Genomic DNA, 23,542 nt, shown 5'->3' on the forward strand with positions numbered 1-23,542 from the left:
ATCCATCCCTAAGGTAATTTGTAAAGATTTCTTGTTGGTCTCTCATGTCCAGCCATCCAGGAGGACACGGGTTACACCCTAGTTAGAACTTGCCGGTAATGGTATTTCGAGTCCTCCAGGATGGGCTTAGTTCCCTCCCTAGTTGTCTTCTTTTCCTTGGGGTAACTGAGTTATGTATTCTTTTTCTTCTTCCCTTTCCTTCTTTGGATTACTTTACAAAACTGAGGAGGGTAGATTGTGGAGTAAGATATATAGGGTGCAATTAATCATAGTGTGTTGCCTTTAGCGTCAGAACAGTCTTCCTTTCTATTGTCCAGCCGTCCTGGAGGACTCGTTGAAATACAGCTACCGGTAAATTCTAACAAAGGTTTTGCATGTTGTGCTTTGGAGGTGTTCAGCAGCACTGGAAATCTTGTTAGACTTTAGCTGACTAGACTTGTGCATACTCAATAATCAATAAAAACCATCAGGAAGCTGAAGGGAATGGAGCCACATACGACTTTCACAGGGATGATTGAGAGTTGTCTATCGGTGTTCCCTAAATTTTGAGATGCTTTATCAGAAGAGTAAAAACTCCACATTACAAAGACAATGTGGAAAAAAGATTAATTTGAACATGTCCATCTAAATCTGTCTTGACTGATCTCTTACTAGGTGTTGGGTGTTAGAGGGTGCTGCTTGATGTTTGTTACTTGAAAGTTGGAAACCGTTCAGTGTTCAGTATTTTTCACCAGAACAGCTGTGGACAATGATGCTATGTTCCCTTTCAGTACGCTGTTTGTACTACTTTTGTGTATCATTTGTTTTTTGCTGTTGAGTCACTGACACACTTGTACTGTATTTGCTACAACTGTTCTGCATAGTTAATCTATTTTTTTAAATAAAATGAGTTAAAGACAATGCTGCAACTCACTGCAGAATGCATAGGCCACCTCTCCTACGTTTACTCTGTTTTCTTGCAAACTCCTAAATATGTTTTCTGGTAATAGTGAGGGAACTTCTTGGCTTGAGTTAATAGCTCTACACTGCTAGCAGCTATCTGTGTCCTACTGACATAGCCATGACTGGCCATATACAGCAGCAACTTTTGTATTTTCAGCATATACTACATGTACAAATACTATATGTACTGTATTATAGAAAAGCACAAAAATCTGTTTATCTGTAACCCCTTGTTGCCTATAGCAAACCCTTCCTTTGATCACAGTGATGGCAGAAGTCACATGACCAGGAGCCACAGTGACTGGTGTCCACTCACTTCCTGGGTGCTGCAGCTCTGAACTTCTCAGCCTTGAAGGTAGATATCTTGCAGGTTCTCTTTTTTTCATATGTTGAATTCAGGGTTTTTTTTAGTTGCTTTGCATGAGGAACAAGGACATAATACTGTGACCTTCCACACATTACAACATTTCAGTAAATGATGCGTTACTTACCGGGCACTGACGTGCCAAAGGCCACAAACACCACAGCTGTTACAGAGTCTTTCAAGCCAATGGTGCAGCCGAAGTGAGAAGCAAGGTCCCCAATGATGGCAGTGAGGATGCCAATGATCAATATGGACACTATAAAGCAAGCCCATCCATTCCAATATTCCGTGGGGGGCACACAAGCAAATAGTACTTTCCAGAAGACAGTCAGGAAATGCATGACATAATCAAAACAGGACGGCAGGCGCTCCTCCCCCGACTCATCTTCATCTTCATCTCCAGCTAAATAAATGGCAGAAAGGACAAAAGTTTACTTGCTTGGAAAACCATAGAATAAAGTCTATCGATTGCTTTTAAACAGTGGAGGAAACCGTGATAACAGATGAACCAGTAGGGACAGGTGTATAAAAAGCTAGGAGTAGACTTTGCTTAATATTCCCCACTGATTTAAGCCTTTAGCAGCAAAATAAAATAAAACTTTATTTGGCTGTAGGGCCAAAATTTTCCTGCTGGGGAAGTATGCCTTCCCCAGCCTGGCAGGGAATGCAAAATGGGCATCTGGGAGCTTTCGTAGTTACCTGTCTGGATGGCTGGATCGACTTCTTCTTCCTCTGAAGGGGCGATGCAATTCTGACATGTCTTCTCGGTTCCGATCACATGATATGACGTAATCAGTATCTAGGGTGGAAGAGGGGTGATGGAAAAGTCTTTTCCATCTCTTCCATAACCCCTCTTCTACCTCCGGGTGGCTCTGTAGCGCTGACAAGGTCTCCTGTATCATGATAACATGTCATATAATGTGATGCGAAACTAGAAGACCTATCGGAAGTTCAGAGCCGCCGGTGGAGGAAGAGAAGAAACTGTTCACAACAGATATATATAACTGCTCCCTGCCACCCGCTCTAGGCAGCCAAACAATATGCCAACAGAGGCGCCAAAAGTGTAAAACAAGATAAAAAGTTTAAAAATGGGGGGTGATCCACCTCTCCCAAAAGCAAACAAGAGAGAGTGTTGATTTCTTGTTTGCTCCTGGGAGAGGTGGATCCACCTATCACCCCCCCATTTTTAAACTTTTTATCTTGTTTTACACTTTTGGCGCCTCTGTATCCGTACTACACAAAGTTGTCCACCCTTGGTGGAGGGGACTGGCTCCCTTTTTTTCTTCTGAACTACAGAGAGCGACTTCTTAATCCTGAGTGGGGACAGGTCTAATCTCCCCACGTGCCTATATAGTGGTTGCCTGGAGGGCAACCCACGTCTGTGAGTATAAATCTCATTATACTAATTTCCATCCATATTTACAAAACATACTGCACTATATCGGGCTCTCGGTGTCTCCCCACCCTTAAATATGCCAACAGAGGTTTAGAATCCACTAGCAGCTTTAAAACGAAAAAAAAATAATTGGAAAGTGTAATTTAACCCATTACCAATTTCAATTTGTAAAACACAATTTTTTTTTATTTTGAACTGGAGCTCTAACTGCTCGTGGAACAATCCACCATTAGGTCAAGAACCCATACTGGATCCACGGGTGCTACACAGAAGGTGTGCAGTTCTTAAAGGGAACCTAAAGTGGGAGGAATATGAAGGCTGCCATCTTAATTCGCTAAGAAACCATGACAGTTGCCCGAATTCTGTGCTGATGCTCTGCCTTTGATACTTTGCCGAAGGCCCATTGTCAACTGCCCTTATTTATAAGGGAGTGAAGATGGCAGCCTTCCATATTCCACCGTATTCCTCTCACTTCAGGTTCCTAATGAGGAATTCTCAAACATAAAATAATTCTGACAGCAGTTGTAACCATCCTCTAACTTTAACAGAATTTAAAAAAAAACAAAGTTTTGACTGACTTCTTATTTATTGTAATACAGGTAGTCCCCGACTTACGAATGCCTGACTTATGAAAAACCCGCTGATACGAATGGCATGGATTCTCTGTTTCCATGGGAACAAGTAAAACATTTTTTTTCCAAATTGGACTTGTAGTTTTTGAGAAAATCAATTTTAAAACATTTAAAGAAAAAATGGCTTTTAAACTTGTCTAAGCATGTACAGAGAGCAGATGTGGCACAGAAGGGGGGAACAGAGGAGGCACAGGGAGCAGAGATGGCACAGTGTTCCGACTTAAGAACAGATTCAGGTTAAGAATGAACCTACCGTCCCTATCTCGTTCGTTAACCGGGGACTACCTGTAACTTTAAGATTGAATCAAACACAAATTCATTTTTTCTCTTAACAGCAATGAACACAATGTTTGTACAAAAGTTCAACTACATTAGAAGTGCAGATGACATAGAATTGCGTGAACTCTGGAGAATTTCAGTTAACTTTTAACAGCTTTTGCAAAACTCTGCATGTAGACCTCAAAAATGAAATGCCACATAATCCCGATAAGCACTTTAAACTTCCACAGCAAGACTGTTAATTAAAACTTCCCATTCGTGATAGTGACGAGATATATTCACATTGATGCTCTTTGGCATTGGCTAGCTGTAAATGGCAGCAATCTACCCGGTCTGCCACAGAGGACAGACACTTAAATAGCAAATTGCCAGACCAAGTAAATACTTTTCAGGCTGCTTATAGAGACTAACTCTAATGTGCAATTAATTGTACATTATTAAGTGATGAATCATTTGTTCCCTTTATACCTCTGAAATTACCACTCTGAAAATTAGAAATTCTAAAGTTTAAAAGGGCAAACTTTTTTTTCCCAAAGACTTTGGCACTGTTGGTGACAGGTAATGCTATTTCACGAGTTTGAGTTTTTGTGGAGTAAATCTATATACAGGGAAGTTAAACTTGATTAATCTCAAAGTAAAGTTAACAGATATGCTTCAAAAGGTTTTATAAACTTATTAAAGGTCTTGTCCACTACAAATGTAGGGTAGAATCAAACTTGTAGTATTAATCTAACCAAACCTAACCAGATAAACTAGAGAATGGAGTGTTCCCATTCTCAAGTCTACTTTCTTGCGATGGCTGTGAAATAGTAAAGACCTAGGTAATCAAAATGACCAATTTTTTATGTAACAATCTCAGAAATATATGTGATTTGCATCTTCAACATCTACTGAACATGACCATTGAATGTTGACCTGAAGTTGGTACAAAAGAACCACAAATCGGTTGTAAGGCTCCTTTCACACTATCAAATGTACAGTATTTGCATTCACATTTTTTTAAATACTGTGGTACACCCTTACATGTGCGGTACGCAAGGGATGTGCCAGGAATGGAGCAATCATTTGGTGACAGACAATGGGCAATGCGATTCCTACCACATGGTTTTCTTTCTGTTAAGTATGTATTATATTTCAGACTAGTACCATCCTGTGAAGTGGTACAACAAAGCTTTATTACATATTAATATATCACAAGAAGATTTTTTTTTTTTTACATTACTGAATTGAACAATCTGTTTAATACTTGTATTTCTTACCAGCACTAACGGTGATTGCTTCCATGAACTGATCCCTCCAGGAATGAGTCCCTACCACCAAGGCAAGGTTAGTCTTCTTTATGAGTTTGTCTACTGTGCTCTACCAGAAAATTGATATGGAAAGTAGTAAGTTAGCATCCATATGCAGAGATGTTGTTCAATTAGAAATTGATGCAGGTAGGTATTCCCATAGAACAGATGCTGACTAGTTGTTTTTAAACAAAAGTTCCCGATTAGTATATAAGAGAAAAACAATGGGGGGGGGGGGGGGGGGGTTTGTAGTCTTAGAGCAATCCGGTGCTGCGGATACTATGGAATCTGCAGTGGCTATGGAGCTGAAGACGGGTTTATGGCAGCTGCAGTTGCTATGGGGGAGGGGGGGGGGGTGTTTAGGGGGTTAAGGTAGCTAGATCTATTAATGGGTGAGATGGTGTGCATGCTTATTATATGGAAAAAAGTGGCTATGATAGCTGCACCTCTTATATGACCCTGCGGGTCTCCAGGGGGGACTGGAATATAAGTAGGAGGCCCTGTCAAAGCTTTCCTGAGGGGCACAATGATTTGTAGTTACACCCCGGCATGTTGGGGTGATTCGTTTGGATATGAATGAACTAGGAACAGTTTTAAACTTCCCAGGAACATAAAGCATTTAACTCATTTGTTTGACAAAATGTTGACTTTCTCACTTTGAACTCATAAGACTCCTCAATGACCACTTCGAGCTTCGGGTGCTCTCCCAAAATTGGTTTTCCCATCTCGGCTATTCGTTTAGCTTCTTCTTCTTCCACCGTGAGTTTCCTTGTCACCATGTCAGCTGCTAGAGAAGACAAAACAAACCAGCATTGTTCATTAGTTACTCCTCAAATACTGCATCATATTGACCATATAATAATGAAATGTATTGCTTTAGGACTGTTTCTTTTGTAACACATTTGCTTTATAGTTTTTTTTTTCCTGGCTTTTAATTAACCTGGATTGATTTAAAGAGGACTTTTCCACCACCAGCGTTCTCATTACATCAATTGGTCTGACAAGTTTTGACATCAATTTTTTTGGATGGCAGCTTTCTCTAAGCTATCTTTTCCCACATTTGGACTCAATAAGACTGTATGACGTTACTCTCTCCTTCAACCAGTACAGTGAATGAATTATAGGTTTTAAGGTCTGTGTGGTTTGGACGACTATTACCCATCATAATTGCAAATGCCTACCCGTTTCTTTTCTGGAGATGATTCAAAATAGGTATGAATCAGTTTGCGGTGAAAAGAGCCTACTTGCTCTTCCCACACATGCTTCCATGATTGACATAAGTGTGGAACTCTATGGGGGTATTTAAATACAATACAATACAATAACATTTCTATAGCGCTTTTCTCCCATAGGACTCAAAGTGCTTAGGCTCTCTCAGATTCAGTAGTTAGTAGGATGAAGTATTCACACAACAAAAGTTATATTTCTGCAAATGCCAGACTGAACAGGTGGGTTTTCAGTCTGGATTTAAACACATCCAGGGATGGGGCTGTCCTGATCTGTTGAGGTAAGGAGTTCCAAAACATAGGGGCAGCATGACAGAAGGCTCTGGGACCAAAAGTTTCCAAGTGGACTCTGGGTATGACTAGATTATTAGAACCTGTGGATCTGAGAATGCGGGGATTGCTACGCAGCTGTAACATATCTTTCAAGTATCCAGGGCCTAGATTATTCAGGGATTTAAATGTCAGTAGGCCGATCTTGAATAGGACCCTCCATTCTATAGGTAGCCAGTGAAGGGAATGCAGGACTGGCATTATGTGGCAGTGACGGGGTTGGTTGGTTAGCAGTCTGGCAGCAGTATTCTGTATCAGCTGTAGGCGGTACAAGACCTTTTTTGGAAGGCCAGTGTAGAGAGCATTGCAGTAGTCCAGTCGGGATGTGATGAAGGCGTGGACTAAGCTTGGCAGATCTTCTGGGGGTATGAGGTGCTTGATTTTTGCAATGTTCTTCAGGTGAAAATAGGATGATTTCACCACCGCAGAGATTTGAATTCTGAAGTTTAAATCCCCATCAATTAGAACTCCCAGGCTACGCACATGATCAGAGCTGCGTAGATCCGTGCCTCCTATTCCCAGTGGTGAAGACTGCAAGTTAAGTTGTTTTGTTATCATGCTCTGCCCTCCAATCAGAAGGACTTCAGTTTTGTCTGCATTTAGTTTCAGCCAGTTGTCATTCATCCATTGCTGTAGTTCACGTAAGCAGGCGTTTATAGTTAGAGTTGGGTCTGTCACACCAGGCTTGAAGGAAAGATATAGTTGGGTGTCGTCTGCGTAGCAGTGGTATGTCAGGCCATGTTTTTGGATTAGTTTTCCCAACGGTAGCATGTAAATCGTGAAAAGCAGGGGAGAGAGGATTGAGCCCTGGGGCACCCCATACTTAAGTGTTACAGGGGTGGACAGGAAGGGCCCCATAGACACTTTGTGGGTTCTGCCACTTAAGAAGGATTGGAACCACTGAAGTACTATGCCATCAATGCCGCAGTATTCCTGTAGCCTGTTTATCAAGATGTCATGGTCAACTGTGTCAAAGGCTGCAGAAAGGTCTAGCAGTATGAGGATCGAGCACTCTCCTCTGTCTCTTGCCATGAGCAGGTGGTTGCATATTTGGATGAGGGCAGTTTCAGTGCTGTGGTGTTTCCTGAAGCCAGACTGGAATGGGTCATAACTGTTATTTTGTAGGATTCTGGCTTCTAGCTGGAGGTATACAGCTTTTTCAATTAGCTTGCCCAGAAAGGGGAGGTTAGAGACAGGTCTGTAGCTGGTCATTGCATCTGGGTCCAGGGAGGGTTTTTTGAGGAGAGGCCTGATGATTGCTTCCTTCAGTAAAGCAGGAAATATCCCTGATTGTAAGGAACAGTTAACAATTTTGAGGAATACCGGTACGAACAGGTCGGGGCAGTTCAACATGAACTGTGTTGGGCCAGAATCCAGGTCACAGGTAGTTAGGCGGACGTGAAGGAGGATGCTTGATGTGACTTCTTCATCAATTTCTTTGAAGTTTGACCAAGGTGTTAAGTTGTCTCTGCTAATGGTCTTCGGCGCTATATTAGGCTCAGATGCTGTAAGTTGGATGGCGGACCTTATAGCGGAGACTTTGTCTGTGAAGAAATGGGCAAATTGGTCACAGAGGTCCTTTGAAGACTCGATATTAAGTTTTTGACATGCTGGGTTGCAGAGTTTTTCCACTGTGCGGAACAGTTGGGCTGGTTTGTTAACTGCATTTGCAATCTCTTGTGATTTAAAGGGTGAGGAAGCTGTTTTGTGCTGTGTTGCTGCTATGATACCGCTAATAAACTGAACTATAATTGCTAAATGCAGGTCGAGATCCAATTGATTTAATTTCTCAACTATGCATCCTTGGACCTTATAGGATCCAGGTGCAGCCTGGTGTACTTACTCCCTGGTACTGAATTAAAGGTCAACTGAAGTGAGAGGTATATGGAGGCTGCCTTATGCATTTCCTTTTAAGCTGTCCTGCTGATCCTCTGCCTCTAATACTTTTAGCCATAGACCCTGAACAAGCATGCAGCAGATCAGATGTTTCTGACATTGTCAGATCTGACAAGATTAATTGCATTCTTGTTTCTGGTGTGATTCAGACACTACTGCAGCCACATAGACCAGTAGGACTGCCAGGCAACTGGTATTGCTTAGAAGGAACTAAATAGGGAAGCCTCTATATCAGGGATGTCAAACCAGTCCTTCGAGGGCCGAGGTCTTCACACATTTTTGACACAGCTCAAATTAATTGATGGAGTAGGGGGAAGCCTCTGGACCCTATCGAGGCTTCCCCCATCCTCCTGTGTCCCACAGCGGTCTCGCTGCAGCCCCCGGAACGCACAGGCGACAAACCCGACAGCCTGTGCAATATTTACCTTTTCGGGCTCCAGCGGGTGCGCTGTTGCGGCTCTTCTGACGGAGATAGGCGAAAATAGACGATCTCCGTCGAGTCCACTCTACTGCGCAGGTGCCGGAGACTTGCGTCTGCGCAGTAGACTTGCGCCTGCGCAGTAGAGTGGCCTGACGGAGATCGGCTATTTTCGCCTATCTCCGTGGGAAGAGCGGATACTGCGCCTGTGCTGAAGCCCAAAGGTAAATATTTACATCACCGCCGTGGGGCCAAGAAGGACGGGGGAAGCCTGAATAGGATCCGGAGGCTTCCCCAACCCGAGGTGAGTACCCCCCAGGGGAGTTTTTTTAATTACAGATTTTCTTTAAGAGCAGTTTGAGCAGTCAGACATTCTTGATTTGTGTGAACATGGAAGCTGCCACCGCTGAGTATAGTTTAAAAAAATACAGCTTGCTTCTCTTTTTTGATAATCCTTTCCTTCTATACTTATAAAAAAACTTAAAGAGACTCTGTAACATCAAAAAGATCCCCTGGGGGGTACTCACCTCGGGTGGAGAAAGCCTCCGGATCCTAATGAGGCTTCCCACGCCGTCCTCTGTCCCACGGGGGTCTCGCTGCAGCCCTCCGAACAGCCGGCGACAGACCCGACTGTCAGTTCAATATTTACCTTTGCAGGCTCCAGCGGGGGCACTGTGGCTGCTCTCGGCTCCGAACTACACGGAAATACCCGATCTCAGTCGGGTCCGCTCTACTGCGCAGGCGCCGGAAACTTGCGCCTGCGCAGTAGAGCAGACCCGACGGCGATCGGGTATTTCCGCCTACTTTGGAGCCGACAGCCGTCAGAGCGCCTGCGCAGGAGCCGGGAAGGTAAATATTGACGTCATCTTTCTCGGAGGGCTGCAGCGAGACCCCTGAGGGACGGAGGACGGCGTGGGAAGCCTCATTAGGATCCGGAGGCTTCCCCCACCCGAGGTGAGTACCCCCAGGGGATATTTTGACGTTACAGATCCTCTTTAAAGAGGCACTACAGCGGAAAACTGTAAAATGTAAAATATGTGCAAACATATATAAATAAGAAGTACATTTTTTTTTCCAGAGTAAAATAAGCCATAAATTAGGCCTGGTGCACACCAGAGGAGTTTTTCTGAGCGTTTTGAGTTTTTAAATCTGCTGCTAATGTTATCCTATGTGTCTGTGCACACTGGAGCAATGAGGTTTTGTTAAAAACCCCATAGCATTACATTGGGAAGAGCTTTTGAAACCTCTAAAAGCTCTTCCCAATGTAATGCTATGGGGCTTTTTACAAAACCTCATTGCTCCAGTGTGCACAGACACATAGGATAACATTAGCAGCAGATTTAAAAACTCAAAACGCTCAGAAAAACTCCTCTGGTGTGCACCAGGCCTTACTTTTCTCCTATAATGCTGTCACTTACAGTAGGCAGTAGAAATCTGACAGAAGTGACAGGTTTTGGACTAGTCCATCTCTTCATAGGGGATTCTCAGCAAGGCTTTTATTCTTTATAAAGATATTCCCTAAAAAGGATTTAAACAATGATGCTGGTCGGCTTCCCTGCTCCCTACACACTTTTTTGGCAGGGGGTAAATGAAGATGGAAGGAAAGCTGGTACTGCTGCAAATGTTCAATTTATTGCTACAGGTTTCAAAAAAGTGCAAAAAGTACAACAATGATAAAAGCTGCAATTGATGGTGCACATACCATGTGAGAAGAGGCGTTGGTGGTGGTAGGTGCAGGGCACAGGATGCCTGACAGCCGTCTCTCGCTAAACAGCACTTCTACGGAGGCCTCCACCAACGCCTCTTCTCACTTGGTATGTGCACCATCAATTGCAGCTTTTATCATCATTGTACTTTTTGCACTTTTTTGAAACCTGAAGCAATAAATTGAACATTTGCAGCAGTGCCAGCTTTCCTTCCATCTTCATTTACCCTCATCTATATTCTACAGCTAGAGCACGCTGTAGAAGTTCTTGAGAAGGGGTGTGCTTGAAATTCATCTCTATCCACTGCATGTTCTATATACAGAGTTATGTATGCTATGCCGCTGTAGTGCCAACCTCCAGGTTTTCTCCTATTTGGTTGACAGTTTTTGGGCTGTTGGACAGAGCAACTACCATTCACTAAGCGCTTTTGAAAATAAATATATCCCTAAAAATCCCCCCATTTGAAGATGGGCTAGTCCAAAATCTGTCGGTAATGTCAGATTTCTACTACTTACTGTAAGTGACAGCAACATAGGAGAAAAGTAATTTATGGCTCATTTTACTCCGGAAAAAATGTACTTCTTATTTGTATATGTTTGCACATATTTTTAATTTTACAGTTTTTTGCTGTAGTGCCCCTTTAAAGGACCACTATTGTGAAAATTTTTAAAATGCATATGTATAAAATGTACATTTCTTCCAGAGTACGATGCACGATACTTTTTCTTCTGCGTCACTGTCAGACTAGGTTGTAAAATTCTGTCATATATGATTTCGGACCACTCCATCTCTTCATGGGGGATTCTCAGGGTTCACTCTTTATTTTCAAAAGCATATACTGAATGGCAGTCACTCAGTATAACTGTCAAAATAGTCTGAATACAAGTAAGAAGGCTTGTTGGCATCTTTGTATTTAGTTTCAGGGAGTGCTTCTGTAAAGAATAGAAAAAATGCTGGGAATCCCCTGTGAAAAGATGGACTAGTCCAAAACCTGTCAGATTTTTACTGCCTATTGTAAGTGAAAGCAACACAGGAGAAAAGTAATTTTATAACACATTTGAATCTGGGAGAAATGTTACTTTTACATACATGTATTTTAAATTTTCGCGATAGTGTTCCTTTAAGAATCTTTGCCCCAACTACAAAGTATACGGACCAGACTCTGTTCTGACGTCACTCACTATGAGGTTTCTGCATGTTTATGGCTTGCACTCAATTATCCAAAATAATTGTGATCAGCTGAAGAACTAGTGTGAGTGTGGGTGTTCCCGGACGTCAGCAGAATCCCTTTTAACAATCACACATTTAGACCTTTGCTGGTGGTCTAGCTTCTGCTGCAAGTTTCAGAGGGATGCTACCTGCTTGTTCTCCCCTCTCCCCAGGACAGAATAAGCTGTTCAGTAGAGTACAGTAGCTCATCTGCACACTGATTAATCAGGAAAGATGGTTTTAGGGACAGGTCAGTCTAGTGCTGAAGCCAAAAGATCAGCATGTCCACCTGGCAACTGACTTATTTTTTTAGGTTTTTTTTTTAAGGTAATAAAAGATGGCAATCTCTATATTCAACTAGCTTCAGGTTTACTTTAAAGTGGTCTGAAACTCTGACATAACATTCAATACAAATGTGCATTCCTACTTTTTATTACTCATACAGTCATATTTGCTTTTGTGCACAAGTAATATTGTCTGTCTACAAATTACAAGTTTTCAAAATGTAGCTTTTCTTGCCCTGAAAGCTGCCATTGAATTTTATTCCAGCTGCTTTTTGTTATATAGTAAAGTCTTCTAATGAACTGTGTGCGTGCCTGAAGCAGAGGCAACTTCTCAGAGAGTGTTTTTTACTTGTTACACACAAATGTATCAACATTGGAATGTAAGCAAAGATACTGTTATCTCCAGTCTGGATGCGGATTTGAAGCTGAATAGCAGGACAAAGTGCTTTGTTTAACCATTTCAGTGATGTTCTGTTACCATTGTTTTCTGGGATAGAAGCGTTAAAGCTGTAAGGAATCTTTTAGAGCAAAGTAGAAATGCTGACCACTTTAAGACCTCTCCAGTGGTCTATAATTCAGCCTCATAATCTGCATATGGAAGGCAAAAATTCTCTGTTCTGCTGTTCTGTTCTATAGCATACTTTGCCCCTTATTCTGCTGAATGCTTCTCTCCTTATGCATGTTAAAATAAATTCAACAAAAAGCTCCTAACATTGGCAAAAAGATGAGTAAAACATTTTTCCTTCCTTTAATCATCTCTTTTGATCTTTTAAAACTATTAAGAACTAAAGGAGTGCTCCGGTAATCAACCATTAGATCATAAAAGTTTTCTGAATGATGACACTGTGCTTTGAACCTTGATTGCTTGCGTTGCCGGCTTGTACAGTATAATGTCTCACAGAAAAGGTACAGTGCAATCAAGAAGTCTATACCTTTCAAGTCTATGGATTCCAAGAGAAACATCACTTGAGACAAAGTGTATGAATCTGAATTCTAGTCTATAAACTTAGCTATGTGACACAGACCTCAGAGGAGACTGTTATGTGAAACGGTCATCAGGCCAGGCACACCCCGACACATGGATGGGTGTGTTGAATTATGTTTTTGAGTGATATTATTATTGTTATTATTGAGTAATGTTTTTATGTCCATTAACAGATATAGATCGTATACATATTTATAGTGGTGCCTGGGATTACAGCCTCCTTTGTATACAGGGAGAAGATTCTGCTTAATTTTTGTAAAAAAAAACAAAACAAAAAAACGAATGAAATAAACAATTGTATCTCTCTTCCTTCTCATAAAATGACTTTTAAATATTCCACAGTTTTATTTTAATGTTTAAATCTACTTTTTAAGTTTTAACTGTTTTATTGTTTTTGGTCAATGCCAGATTCATTGAAGTACGCCAGAGCTAAAATCTATGAACGATTGACAACCTTTATCTCTTTCCTGCTCTCAGAAACCATTATGTGCTAGGAAAGTGTTTTATAGTTGGAATTTCTTATCAGTGAGGGTCACATTGTAGTCACTTCCTGTCTGAGCCAGGACCGAGTCAGCCACTTACATACCTGATATTTAACTCTTTCAGGCAGAGAAAGAAAAAAAGGAACACAGCTTTTTTAACACATAGTTATTTGTGTGCTAGGCACTGTAAATACCCGTCTATCTGATTATGTCACGTCACCTCAGGTACACTTTAAAAGATCTATGCAAAGGCATACATCCTATATGGATATAAATATAATCAAAACTATCAACACCCCAAAATAGTGGCAAAACCATAGTATCTATATATGAGCACAATATTACAAAATTCCATAAAACATTATCTTTAAGACGATTCCTATACTGGGATAGGACAGCTTCAATGTGCATACCTTGATATGAACCTTTGGTTAGTTCTCACAAATAACGATGTAGTCAGTATTACCAGGCTCATACTAAAATGTCACTACTCCTTAAATATCAGGTAAACAAGGTGAAGGAACCACAAGGTTATCAACTTCTATCATTTGCTGTTTTGACATATTGTGGTCAAAGACCAGAGGAAGAGGGTAGGGAAGTAGGGCAGTGGGGAACAAGGGAGGAAATGGTAGGGAAGTCCAAAAAGGCTGTGGCCTTTGGAAGCTGTGGCCTTTGGGGTGATGTTGCAGCTGGCAGGACATTAGCTGTTCCATAATTACCTCTGTTCATGGCGCTCTTCACCCACAGGAAGTTTTAAAGAAGAGAACAGCTCAGCTGTTCCACTTCCCTTCAATTAAATAAGCAGTTCAATTCACAGTGAAAGTAGTTGTAAAAGTGTGATGGTCATTGCAGCCTTTCATATGTAGGGGTTAATACTGATATATGTGTGTGTTTGTGGGATCAATGTGGCATTTCATATGCGGCGGTTATTGCTGCCGTACATATGTGGTGGTCAATACTGCTTTTCATATGTAAGCGTCAATTTTTTATTTTTATAGTAGATTATTTCAATTTAGCAGTTAAAGGGAACCTGAAGTGAGAGTGATCTGGAGGCTGCCATATTTATTTCCTTTATTTAGCTATGCAAATTATTTGGCTGTCCTGCCTCTAATACATATAAGCCATAGTCCCTGAACAAAGATGCAAATCACATGTTTCTGACACAAATCTGACTAGATTAGCTGCATGCATGTTCCAGGTGTGTGACTCACAACACTACTGCAGCCAAAGAGATCAGCAGATATTTAAAGAGAAATGCATATAAACCGCTTGCTTTAGGTTCCCTTTAAGGCTGTACGTTTGCTATGGAAAAGGAGTATATATGTTGTAGGGGAGGGGAATGTTAGGATATTGTTGGTCAGAGGGCAGTGTGAAACACTATAAAATACACTGGTTATGGATTGGTGCAGGTTTTGCCAATGAGTAAAAAGGTCTCTTGCATTGTTAAAATCTGCACTCCAAACAGAACACTGTTTCCATAGTTACAAAGTGGTGAACAATTTGAATATACTGTCTGTTTTGGAAATGCTATGATCAATACAATTCAAAATAAAAAGAGCCTGCCCAAGCTTGCACTGTAAAGCAGAGTTTCCCAACCTTGTCCTCAAAGCAAACCAACAGTACATGTTTTGCAGAAAACCACAAACCTGCACAGGTGGCGTAATTAGTGTCTCAGCAGAGCTGATTGACTACCTCACCCACCAACATGCACTGTTGGTGGGCCTCGAGGACAGGTTTGGGGAACACTGCAAAAGCCTCCTCTCTTTAAAGCAATTGACATTGTGTATTTATTTGTGTACATATTTATGAACTACATTTATCACTCCTGAAGAAGTCCCGATATTGGGGCGAAACATGTAAGACAACTTAGTGTTTAGTTGTTTGCAGTGTGCATGGTATTGCTAGTCAATATAGGTGAACTGACCTGAGCTATTATATGATGACATATGCAATTCCTGCACATTAATTGTTATATATGTTTGTTAGTGTAGATTGAGAGCTCTCCCACTTTTCATTACCTTATTAAAGGTGACATTTTATTATATAGTCAGTATATTACTTCATGAGAAGCCTGACAGCCTGACATGACAAAGCCTTACTACATTCGGTAAAGCAGAAAACATCTGATTTTACTAAACATATTGTGAAATGTCAAGTTATACTGCATAGTATAACTAAAATTGCCAACTAGTGAAGTAAATACTTCAATGTATGTCAATTCACAAAGAGGAAAACATGCGGTAAAACAAATGAGATGTTCTGCATTTTGCCTCCAGCCTGGAGCTGTCGGTAACTAACAAACAGCCATTCGGTAAAGTGATAGGAGTGAGAAGACAGCAGAAAGAAAAAGTGAAGGCATTTTGCTGGCTCACAACATATAACATTTACTCCTGTTGTATGTATATCTAAAGAAGAAATATAATGGGGCGCACTCCCCACTAAAAGTGTCCGGTCAGTATAAGTGTCACACTGGCAAACATGAATTTCACTGCAGCCTGAATACCTCTTCACCGCTGCTGGACGTGTGCTCCATTAAACTTAGTAGAAGAAAGTGTTCAGATATTGCGGTAGGGAGACAGAAGCATGTGCACCTTCCGTTCAAACCAAAACTGGATTATTGCAACTGTAGTAACGTCATGGTGATCACAGAGGAAAGAACAACCATAAGTGTACCTCAAACGTTGTGCTGCAGGCTGCCGGTGGAGGAGGTGGGAGGTGAGGGACTTTGTGGGTCAAGTGACGGCCGTTTCGCATCCACATGGAAAGCAGCGTGACCAAGCGTCTAGTGGAACGCGAAATGGCTGTCCATTGACCCACCATTGTCACTCACCTCCCACTTCCTCCACCGGCATCCTACAGCACAACTTTTGAGGTACACTTACAGTTGTTATTTCCTCTGTGATCACCATGTTACTACAGTTGCAATAAACCAATTTTGATTAGGATGGAAGATGCATGTGCTTTTGTCTCCCTACCGCAGTTACTCCTGTTGTAGCCTGAGTTATGAATAAAAGTTGTTAATTGACTGTCTTGGGGAGGTAAGTCCACAACTACCTCCCTTTTTAAATGGATTTTAAGTTTTTTACTCTACTTCTGGCACCTCTGTTTATATTTTCATCACATTTTGCATTGAAGTAAATGTCAGTCTATGAAGAGGCTACAACCTTATTATTATAGTGCCAACATCTTCCATAGCACTGCATATGGTACCAACAATAGTATGGACAATAGTTGTGAGCATAGATACACGAGCAGTCCAACACAATCAGGACATCCAGCAGCACAAGTACAAATACATACAATCGATGTGTAGTTTGAAGACATCACCAATACTGGTACATGTTCATTGATAACATTGATTAAACAGAAAAACTAGGGGGAGGTCTTTGCCCTTGCAACCTTTAAAGGATACCCGAGGTGACATGTGACATCATGAGATAGACATGGGTATGTGCAGTGCCCAGCACACAAATAACTAGGGGGAGGGAAGGAGGCGCCCAAGATATCAGTACTCACACTATAGATAGGTAAGATGTCTTACCTTAAAGAGGAGCTGTTAGGTATAAGGTCTCAGAGAAAATAAACACATATATCAGTAGCTAAAGATTGGCTGTACTTACATTACATATGCATTTCACTGTCCACGTTTGGATTTCACAGAATTTGTATATAGTATATGCAGAGATAGATGCTCCTGACAGCTCATGGCAGGCTCCATGTTTTTCTGTCAAATGTGTCGTCATGTCCTGCCTGCTTCCTGATCACAGATAAGCTCGTACTTGAACAACACAGTGTGCAGTGAATATTAATGAGCCATGTGGCTAGGAACAATAGCTGACTCCTGCAGTGTACTCTGCCCGGAGATTTATCAGTGCTACGCGCTGGACTGATTACAAGCTGCTGTAACGTCTCATTAGCAGCCGAGGGGAGGGCCCCAGAATGCTTTGCAGTTTAGTATGCGGCTTGCGTCCTTATGGGTCTATAACAGCTTTGCTGATAAGCACACATCAAAGGTAACTGAGATTTTTATCTTCACTAATGGCTTTTGGGCTTCCTTCTAAACTGTTTAACACAGGAGAATAGAGGTTTAAATTAGCTTCTGCAGCCTGACAGTTACTCTTTAAAGAGAACCAGAGATGAAGCACCCTCATGTATTTTATTACATTTATCAGTGGGAACTTGACAGTAAACACCTACCCTGCTTTTAGTTTCATTGTTATCTGCTTAATTAGTCTATTAGCAACTGTGATAAGAATCCACCGACTATTCAGTCGAGGTTTGACCTGGAATCATTATAGCTGAGTCACTCTTCTGTGTAGTCTTTTCAAGCCCAAGCCTTCCCCTCTCCTGGCTTAGATTTCCTGCTTTGCATACTGAGAGCTGTGATGATATGGGAGAGGCTGCTGCTCCTGAGAGAGAAGCTCTGTGGTTGTAATATGATCCCTGTGTGCTCTGTGTGCACTAGATACTGATAATATGGGCAGTTTCATTTCTATGAGAGAGACTTCCTACAGGCAGCTGTACATCATACCAAAATGAAAGCACATAGATGAAAGGCTGCATTTAGCCTAGATAGCAGCATAGTCTCATATAGCCTAGACAGCACATCCAGAACAACTGATAACCCAGAAGGAGAAGGGATATGAGCCGGCGGCCATATTTGATTTTTCCTGGAGCAATAATGGATAAAAAACACTAAAAAAGGCACACCAGAGCGGCAAAATTATCAGGTAGAGCATTTATTCTTTACAAGCTATCAACTGATATGTTTATTTTGTGTGAAACGTTCATCTCTGGTTCCCTTTAACAACTTCAGCACCACAGGGTTTTTAGCTTAAAAACCAGAGCAATTTTCACATTTCAGCGCTCCTCCCATTCATTCACCAATACCTTTATTGCTACTCATCAGATGTAAATGATCTATATCTTGTTTTTTTGCCACAAATTATGCTTTGTGAGGGTGATATTTGCTTTTAGTAATTATGTTATTATCTGTGCATTTTAAAGGGAAAAATAAGAAAAAAAAAAGTAAAAATACACTCTTTCTCTATTTTCATGCACTATAGTTTTCAAATAAACAATGTTACCATAGGTAAAACCCACACATTGTATTTGCTAATTTGTCCTGGTTATCTCAACATTTAAATAATGTTCCTAGTACAATGTATGGCGATAACATATTATTTTCTGGTTTGTGTTTTTTGTTTTCTCATTGTACTCTATCAGTAATTAAAAGCCCTTATCTTCATGATTAACAGTAATACACTCTCATGGCATACATATTTTAAAAGCTAAGTCCCTAGGGTAACTATTTATGTAGTATTATTTCTCAATGCTGTCACTTTTGTTTTTTTTATTTGACTTACATGACTTAGCCCTCAGTTGTCAAACAACACAAAATCCATTCTCTCACTTGTCACGGTTAAAATTATATCCTATATACATAATCAGATAGCTTATTGGGCATACAGCACACTGTTAACCACAAGTACGCCTATCTACTCCCCTGAGCTCCAGGTGAAGTTCTGTGGGGAGTAGATAAGCGTAGCAAGGGTTTTAAAGTGGTTAATGAGGTCTAGCTCAGGACCTTATTGGCACCTACTATACACCTAAGGCACTTGAATTTGACCTGATGAAGCGGATTGCATCCGTGAAACACGTTGTCTGATGTGCATAATAAAATCTATTTTTAAGAAAAATTTGCATTTTTGAAGCTAGACCTCATTACCTATCTATAGTGTAAGTACTGATATCTTGGGCACCTCCTACCCTCCCCCCAGTATTAACAGTAGCCTCCCAAAGAGGAGCTTACTTAGTCTTCTATCTCATCCTGAGTAAAAGACTATTTTTTTGTTTTGGAGCTGCCACACCAACTCCCACAAAGGCAGAGTGAGGACGGTATTTCCTCACATGCGCATAACAGTGGATGCTTGGATTGCAACCCACACTTGTGAGTATATCTATACTACCTTACGTATTTATCCAATACTAACCAGACGATACTACACGAGATTGGGCTCTCGGTGTCCCTGTGTCTTTTTTTATATTTTTTTGCCTTAGGTGTCCTTTAAAATGGTTTGAAAATTCACCTAAAAACTTCACAATTCTCAGCAATGGTGCATAATTTGATAATACAGTAAAGTAATCTGCATTTAACAGCCTAATGCCTTCATATTTTGCAATATGCATCACAGTCTCATAAGTTATTTTATCCCCCTCTCTGCCCTTCAGCAGATTCTTAAAGAGACTCTCTAACACAATTTTCAGCCACATTTATTCTATCCTATAAGTTCCTTTACCTGTTCTAATGTGGTCTGTCTTACTGCAGCCTTTCCTAGTTGCACGGTGGCTGTATTATCTCTGCCATCTAATCTAATCTTCTTTCCTTTGACGGCTTTGTCGGGCTCAGGCACTCAGGCAGGAATGTGCTGCTCTGCTTGTGATAGGTAGAAGCTATACATACCCTCTCCACGCCCCCTGCTCTGTATGAGTCACAGACTGAGCTTCTCTCAGCCTATCACATGCTGGTTAGAAGCCATGTTTTTTGTCTGTAAACCCTGCCTAAAACTGGTAATTACAAGCCAGGATTGCAGCAGGGAGTGGCAGAAACCACACAGAGGGGCCCAGCAGAACATAATGAATAGAATGGTATGCTTTTTATTGTAAGAATTTTAGAGTACAGATTCTCTTTAAGAACTGTCTGCTCCAAAGAGATCTTGGCATTTAAACTTTTGACCTATGCTGCAAGTAAACATGACGTGCAGTGATCATGAATTTTACTGACACATGTCTAGGCTTCATCTTCACTTGAGGATATATTTTTTTTGTATAACACAATAGCTGCTCAAATACTTGAACATTCTCTGTAGGAAAAATTGCCTTGAAGGTAGAATTTGACACTTGTTGAGGAAAAGAAAGACAATCCTATACAGTTTCGCTCCATACGCACAATGTTGTAGATTAGGAGATGAGGAAGGGGTCACACTTGAGTCTGCAGAGAAAATGGAAGCATTTTTCTGTGGATGAATCTGCAATTTTGATCAACAGCCTATTGAGAGCAGCTACTTGTCAGCAATAAGGAATTGGAGGTGAAAAAGCAGCAATGCCGTTATTTTTCCCTTCAGCAGGAAACCGCACAAACTGCACTGGGATTTTGCATTGGGAAGCATTATGTGCATTTTCCCAGTGTGGAAAACAGCTGCACTTTTGGCAAGTGTGACCCCTGCCTCGCAGATTTTGAAAACTTAATTTCAACCCCCTAAGGGCTGGTTCACACTTGGCAATAAAACTGTACAATTCAGCATAGAAGAAAGGAATCCTACGTTAAGCATAGGAGCCATTTACACTGGATTCTTATGGTGGATCGGAATGCAAAGTTGTGACCGATACCTTACTTTCTACACATGATAAAAACGCAGTCATTCCAAAGGTTTCTGAAAGTAAATCACTTCAATCCCTTGCCGCAATTGCTTCACTATTCCAGAGGCTCAAACATGAGTCCTGTGGAGCTCTTTTTCCATAAGGTTTAAAGCTGTCAATTTGTGGGCACCATGTACTCTAAAGTACAGTTGAAATAGTGCAAAATGGTACAGGAAAATGTGAGAATGCCAACCGTCACCATAGGCTGTAATGTGAATCAGTGCTATAGCGGTGCTCAGACAGTCTCCGTCTTTTGACAGCGCCCAAATTACTTTTCCCTGAGTCTTTGGTGGCCTGGAGGGGGAATAGTAATTACCCCTCGCGTACTTTTTCAGGAGCAGGGTGAATCTTTTTTTTTTTTTGGGCTTCACCCTGCGCCCAAATTTCCCAGTGCTGCTTTTGCAAGTGTACAGTGCTGGTCCAAGGATTCGAAGGAAGTTACATTTTTTTTTACTTTCTTCAAAAATGTATAGTTAGATTGTATAATAAAAATTATAAACACATTTTCCGAAGGGAGGAAAAAGAGGAGAATAGTAAGGGACCATTCACACTTGTCTTTACGGAAAAGCATTCTCCACGATTCGGCACTTGCCATTTTTGTATCCTTGTTTGAATCAACATTCGCTTGTGTGTTTTTTTTACATATATGCGTTTGTATGTTGAAATTTACTCCAACTATAAATGAGGTAAATTTGCATGAAAAAAAATCTGATTAACTTTAAAATCACATGTGAGTGTTCATGAATTCCTACTGACTTCAGGAATCACACATGAAAATAAGCCTCCGAGTTTGAGAAGCAGAAAGTTTGCAAATGCTAATTTGCCCAAAGTCAGAAATATAATGCGGAGCCACTGAGCTGCATATCCTCTGTAGCGAACACAATTTTGCAAATTCACAAACGGCACCCTAATTTTAGTATGAAATGTCTTCCTTGCCTCTGACTGTCAGCGAAGGATTCGCTACACTTCTCTCATCTAAGCTGCCATTTTAAATTACCACATCATTCAGCTATCTTAAAGAGAAACTCCGACCAAGAATTGAACTTTATCCCAATCAGTAGCTGATACCCACTTTTACATGAAAAATATAATGATTTTCACAAACAGACCATTAGGGGGCGCTGTATGACTGATTTTGTGCTGAAACCCCTCCCACAAGAGGCTCTGGTACCGTACGGTACTCTGGGCAAACTGCCACAATGTAACAATGACACACACAGGAAATGGCTGTTTATAGCTGTCTGTTAAAGCCACAACAGCTACATAATCTGCCCACAGTAACAATGTCACCATGTAATACATGTCAGAATGTGAATCTGGGAGAGGAAAGATTTTACAATGAGCAAACTCTGACTAAATCATGTATACATAATTATTGTAAAAATTAAGCACCTTTTTATATTAAATTATTTTCACTGGAGTTCCTCTTTAAGGCTTCTTACACACTAAGACGTTGCGTTAGGTGCTACGTTAAGGTCGCATAACGTGCACCTAACACAACGCATAGTGGTGGTGGCAGAGGACGTTAGCAAAGAGCCGCGTTAAGCGGCTCTTTGATGTGTCAGTGATGTGTACTATAGTACGCATGCGCTGGTGGAGACCACGTGAGCGGAACACTCCGCATCACGTGGTCCCGCCAGTGACGTCAGCACAGTGCAGTGAATATTAATTAGCCATGTGGCTAATCACTGCGCCTGTGCAAGCCGGCTAACGCAGCAAAGCCGCTCTAACGCCGTAGCATGCTGCACTTTAGATTGACGTGCAGCGTTATAATGTAACGCAACGTGGGCACTGTGAACAGCCCATTGCAGTTACATTGCTGTGCGTTGGGGGGCGCTACAGGCTGCACTAACGTGCGCCTGTAATGTCTCACTGTGAAAGCAGCCTTAATTAGTTCCCCAACTCCGTTCCTGATGCTTATCCTCGTGGTCTGATGCCTAATCTTGTGTCTTTCTGGCTAGGGATAAGGGAATCTGTCCCAATCACATTCATTATGTTTTTTGAGAAAATGGATTTTAAAGTTTAGGTGGTAATACTCCTTTATACCATGTGCAGCATCAGTTCGCATTGGCTTTGAGCTGATTAGCTTTTCCATACTTTAATCCATAAGAGTCAGTTGGCAAAGTTTTTCAAATTTAAAGTGACCGTACACATTTTCTTTAACAAACAAAAAATGGACAGCATAGGGACCACCTTCAAGCAATGTTAACCATCTGTTTCTTATGCAGACTGGTATTCCAAGGGAATTTGGAGCCCACTGGCATGGGGCTCCTCCCCCTGAGCAATATGAGCCTATCTGGTCCATAAAAGTGCAGCTCCCTAGCTGAGGGAAGGTGGCAAAGCCTCCTCCACCACATTGGCAAAGCACACCTGTCCAAGTTATGTACAGGGGGTTTTCCTCCAGCTATGGTGCTGAGGAGGAGGTGTGGTTAGCTACTTCAGCATATGTGTGGAGGAATCCAATTGCCCCCACGTCATGGAGAGAGTGACATAGGTCCTTCAGAAATTGGAAACCAGAAAAAATCTGATATAGGACCTAAAGTGTCTGATGTTCACCCTCACCCAGTATAACCCCTGGTCACCGGCACCACTTGCCCTGTGGCTACACCAACTCCATAAGGAAGCCAAACTACCAGTACTCCTAGGAAATGGTGAAACAAGCGAGGCACAAGTTGGCTAAAAAGA

General features: G+C 41.3%; 1 protein-coding gene across 2 annotated transcripts in view; it reads right to left on the minus strand.

Moving 5' to 3' along the window:
- The window catches only part of SLC8A3 (solute carrier family 8 member A3), a 426,307-nt gene that overhangs the window by 3,268 nt on the left and 399,497 nt on the right, over positions 1–23,542 (minus strand). For both annotated transcript variants that reach the window (XM_068254069.1, XM_068254068.1), the window contains exons 5-7: positions 5,559–5,689; positions 4,873–4,972; positions 1,434–1,709 (exon numbers count right to left, since the gene is read on the minus strand). In XM_068254069.1, the coding sequence (XP_068110170.1) occupies positions 1,434–1,709; positions 4,873–4,972; positions 5,559–5,689 (507 nt within the window). The remainder of the gene's footprint in view (positions 1–1,433; positions 1,710–4,872; positions 4,973–5,558; positions 5,690–23,542) is intronic.

This window comes from Hyperolius riggenbachi, chromosome 9, assembly GCF_040937935.1.
Source record: "Hyperolius riggenbachi isolate aHypRig1 chromosome 9, aHypRig1.pri, whole genome shotgun sequence".
Classification (NCBI taxonomy): domain Eukaryota; kingdom Metazoa; phylum Chordata; class Amphibia; order Anura; family Hyperoliidae; genus Hyperolius; species Hyperolius riggenbachi.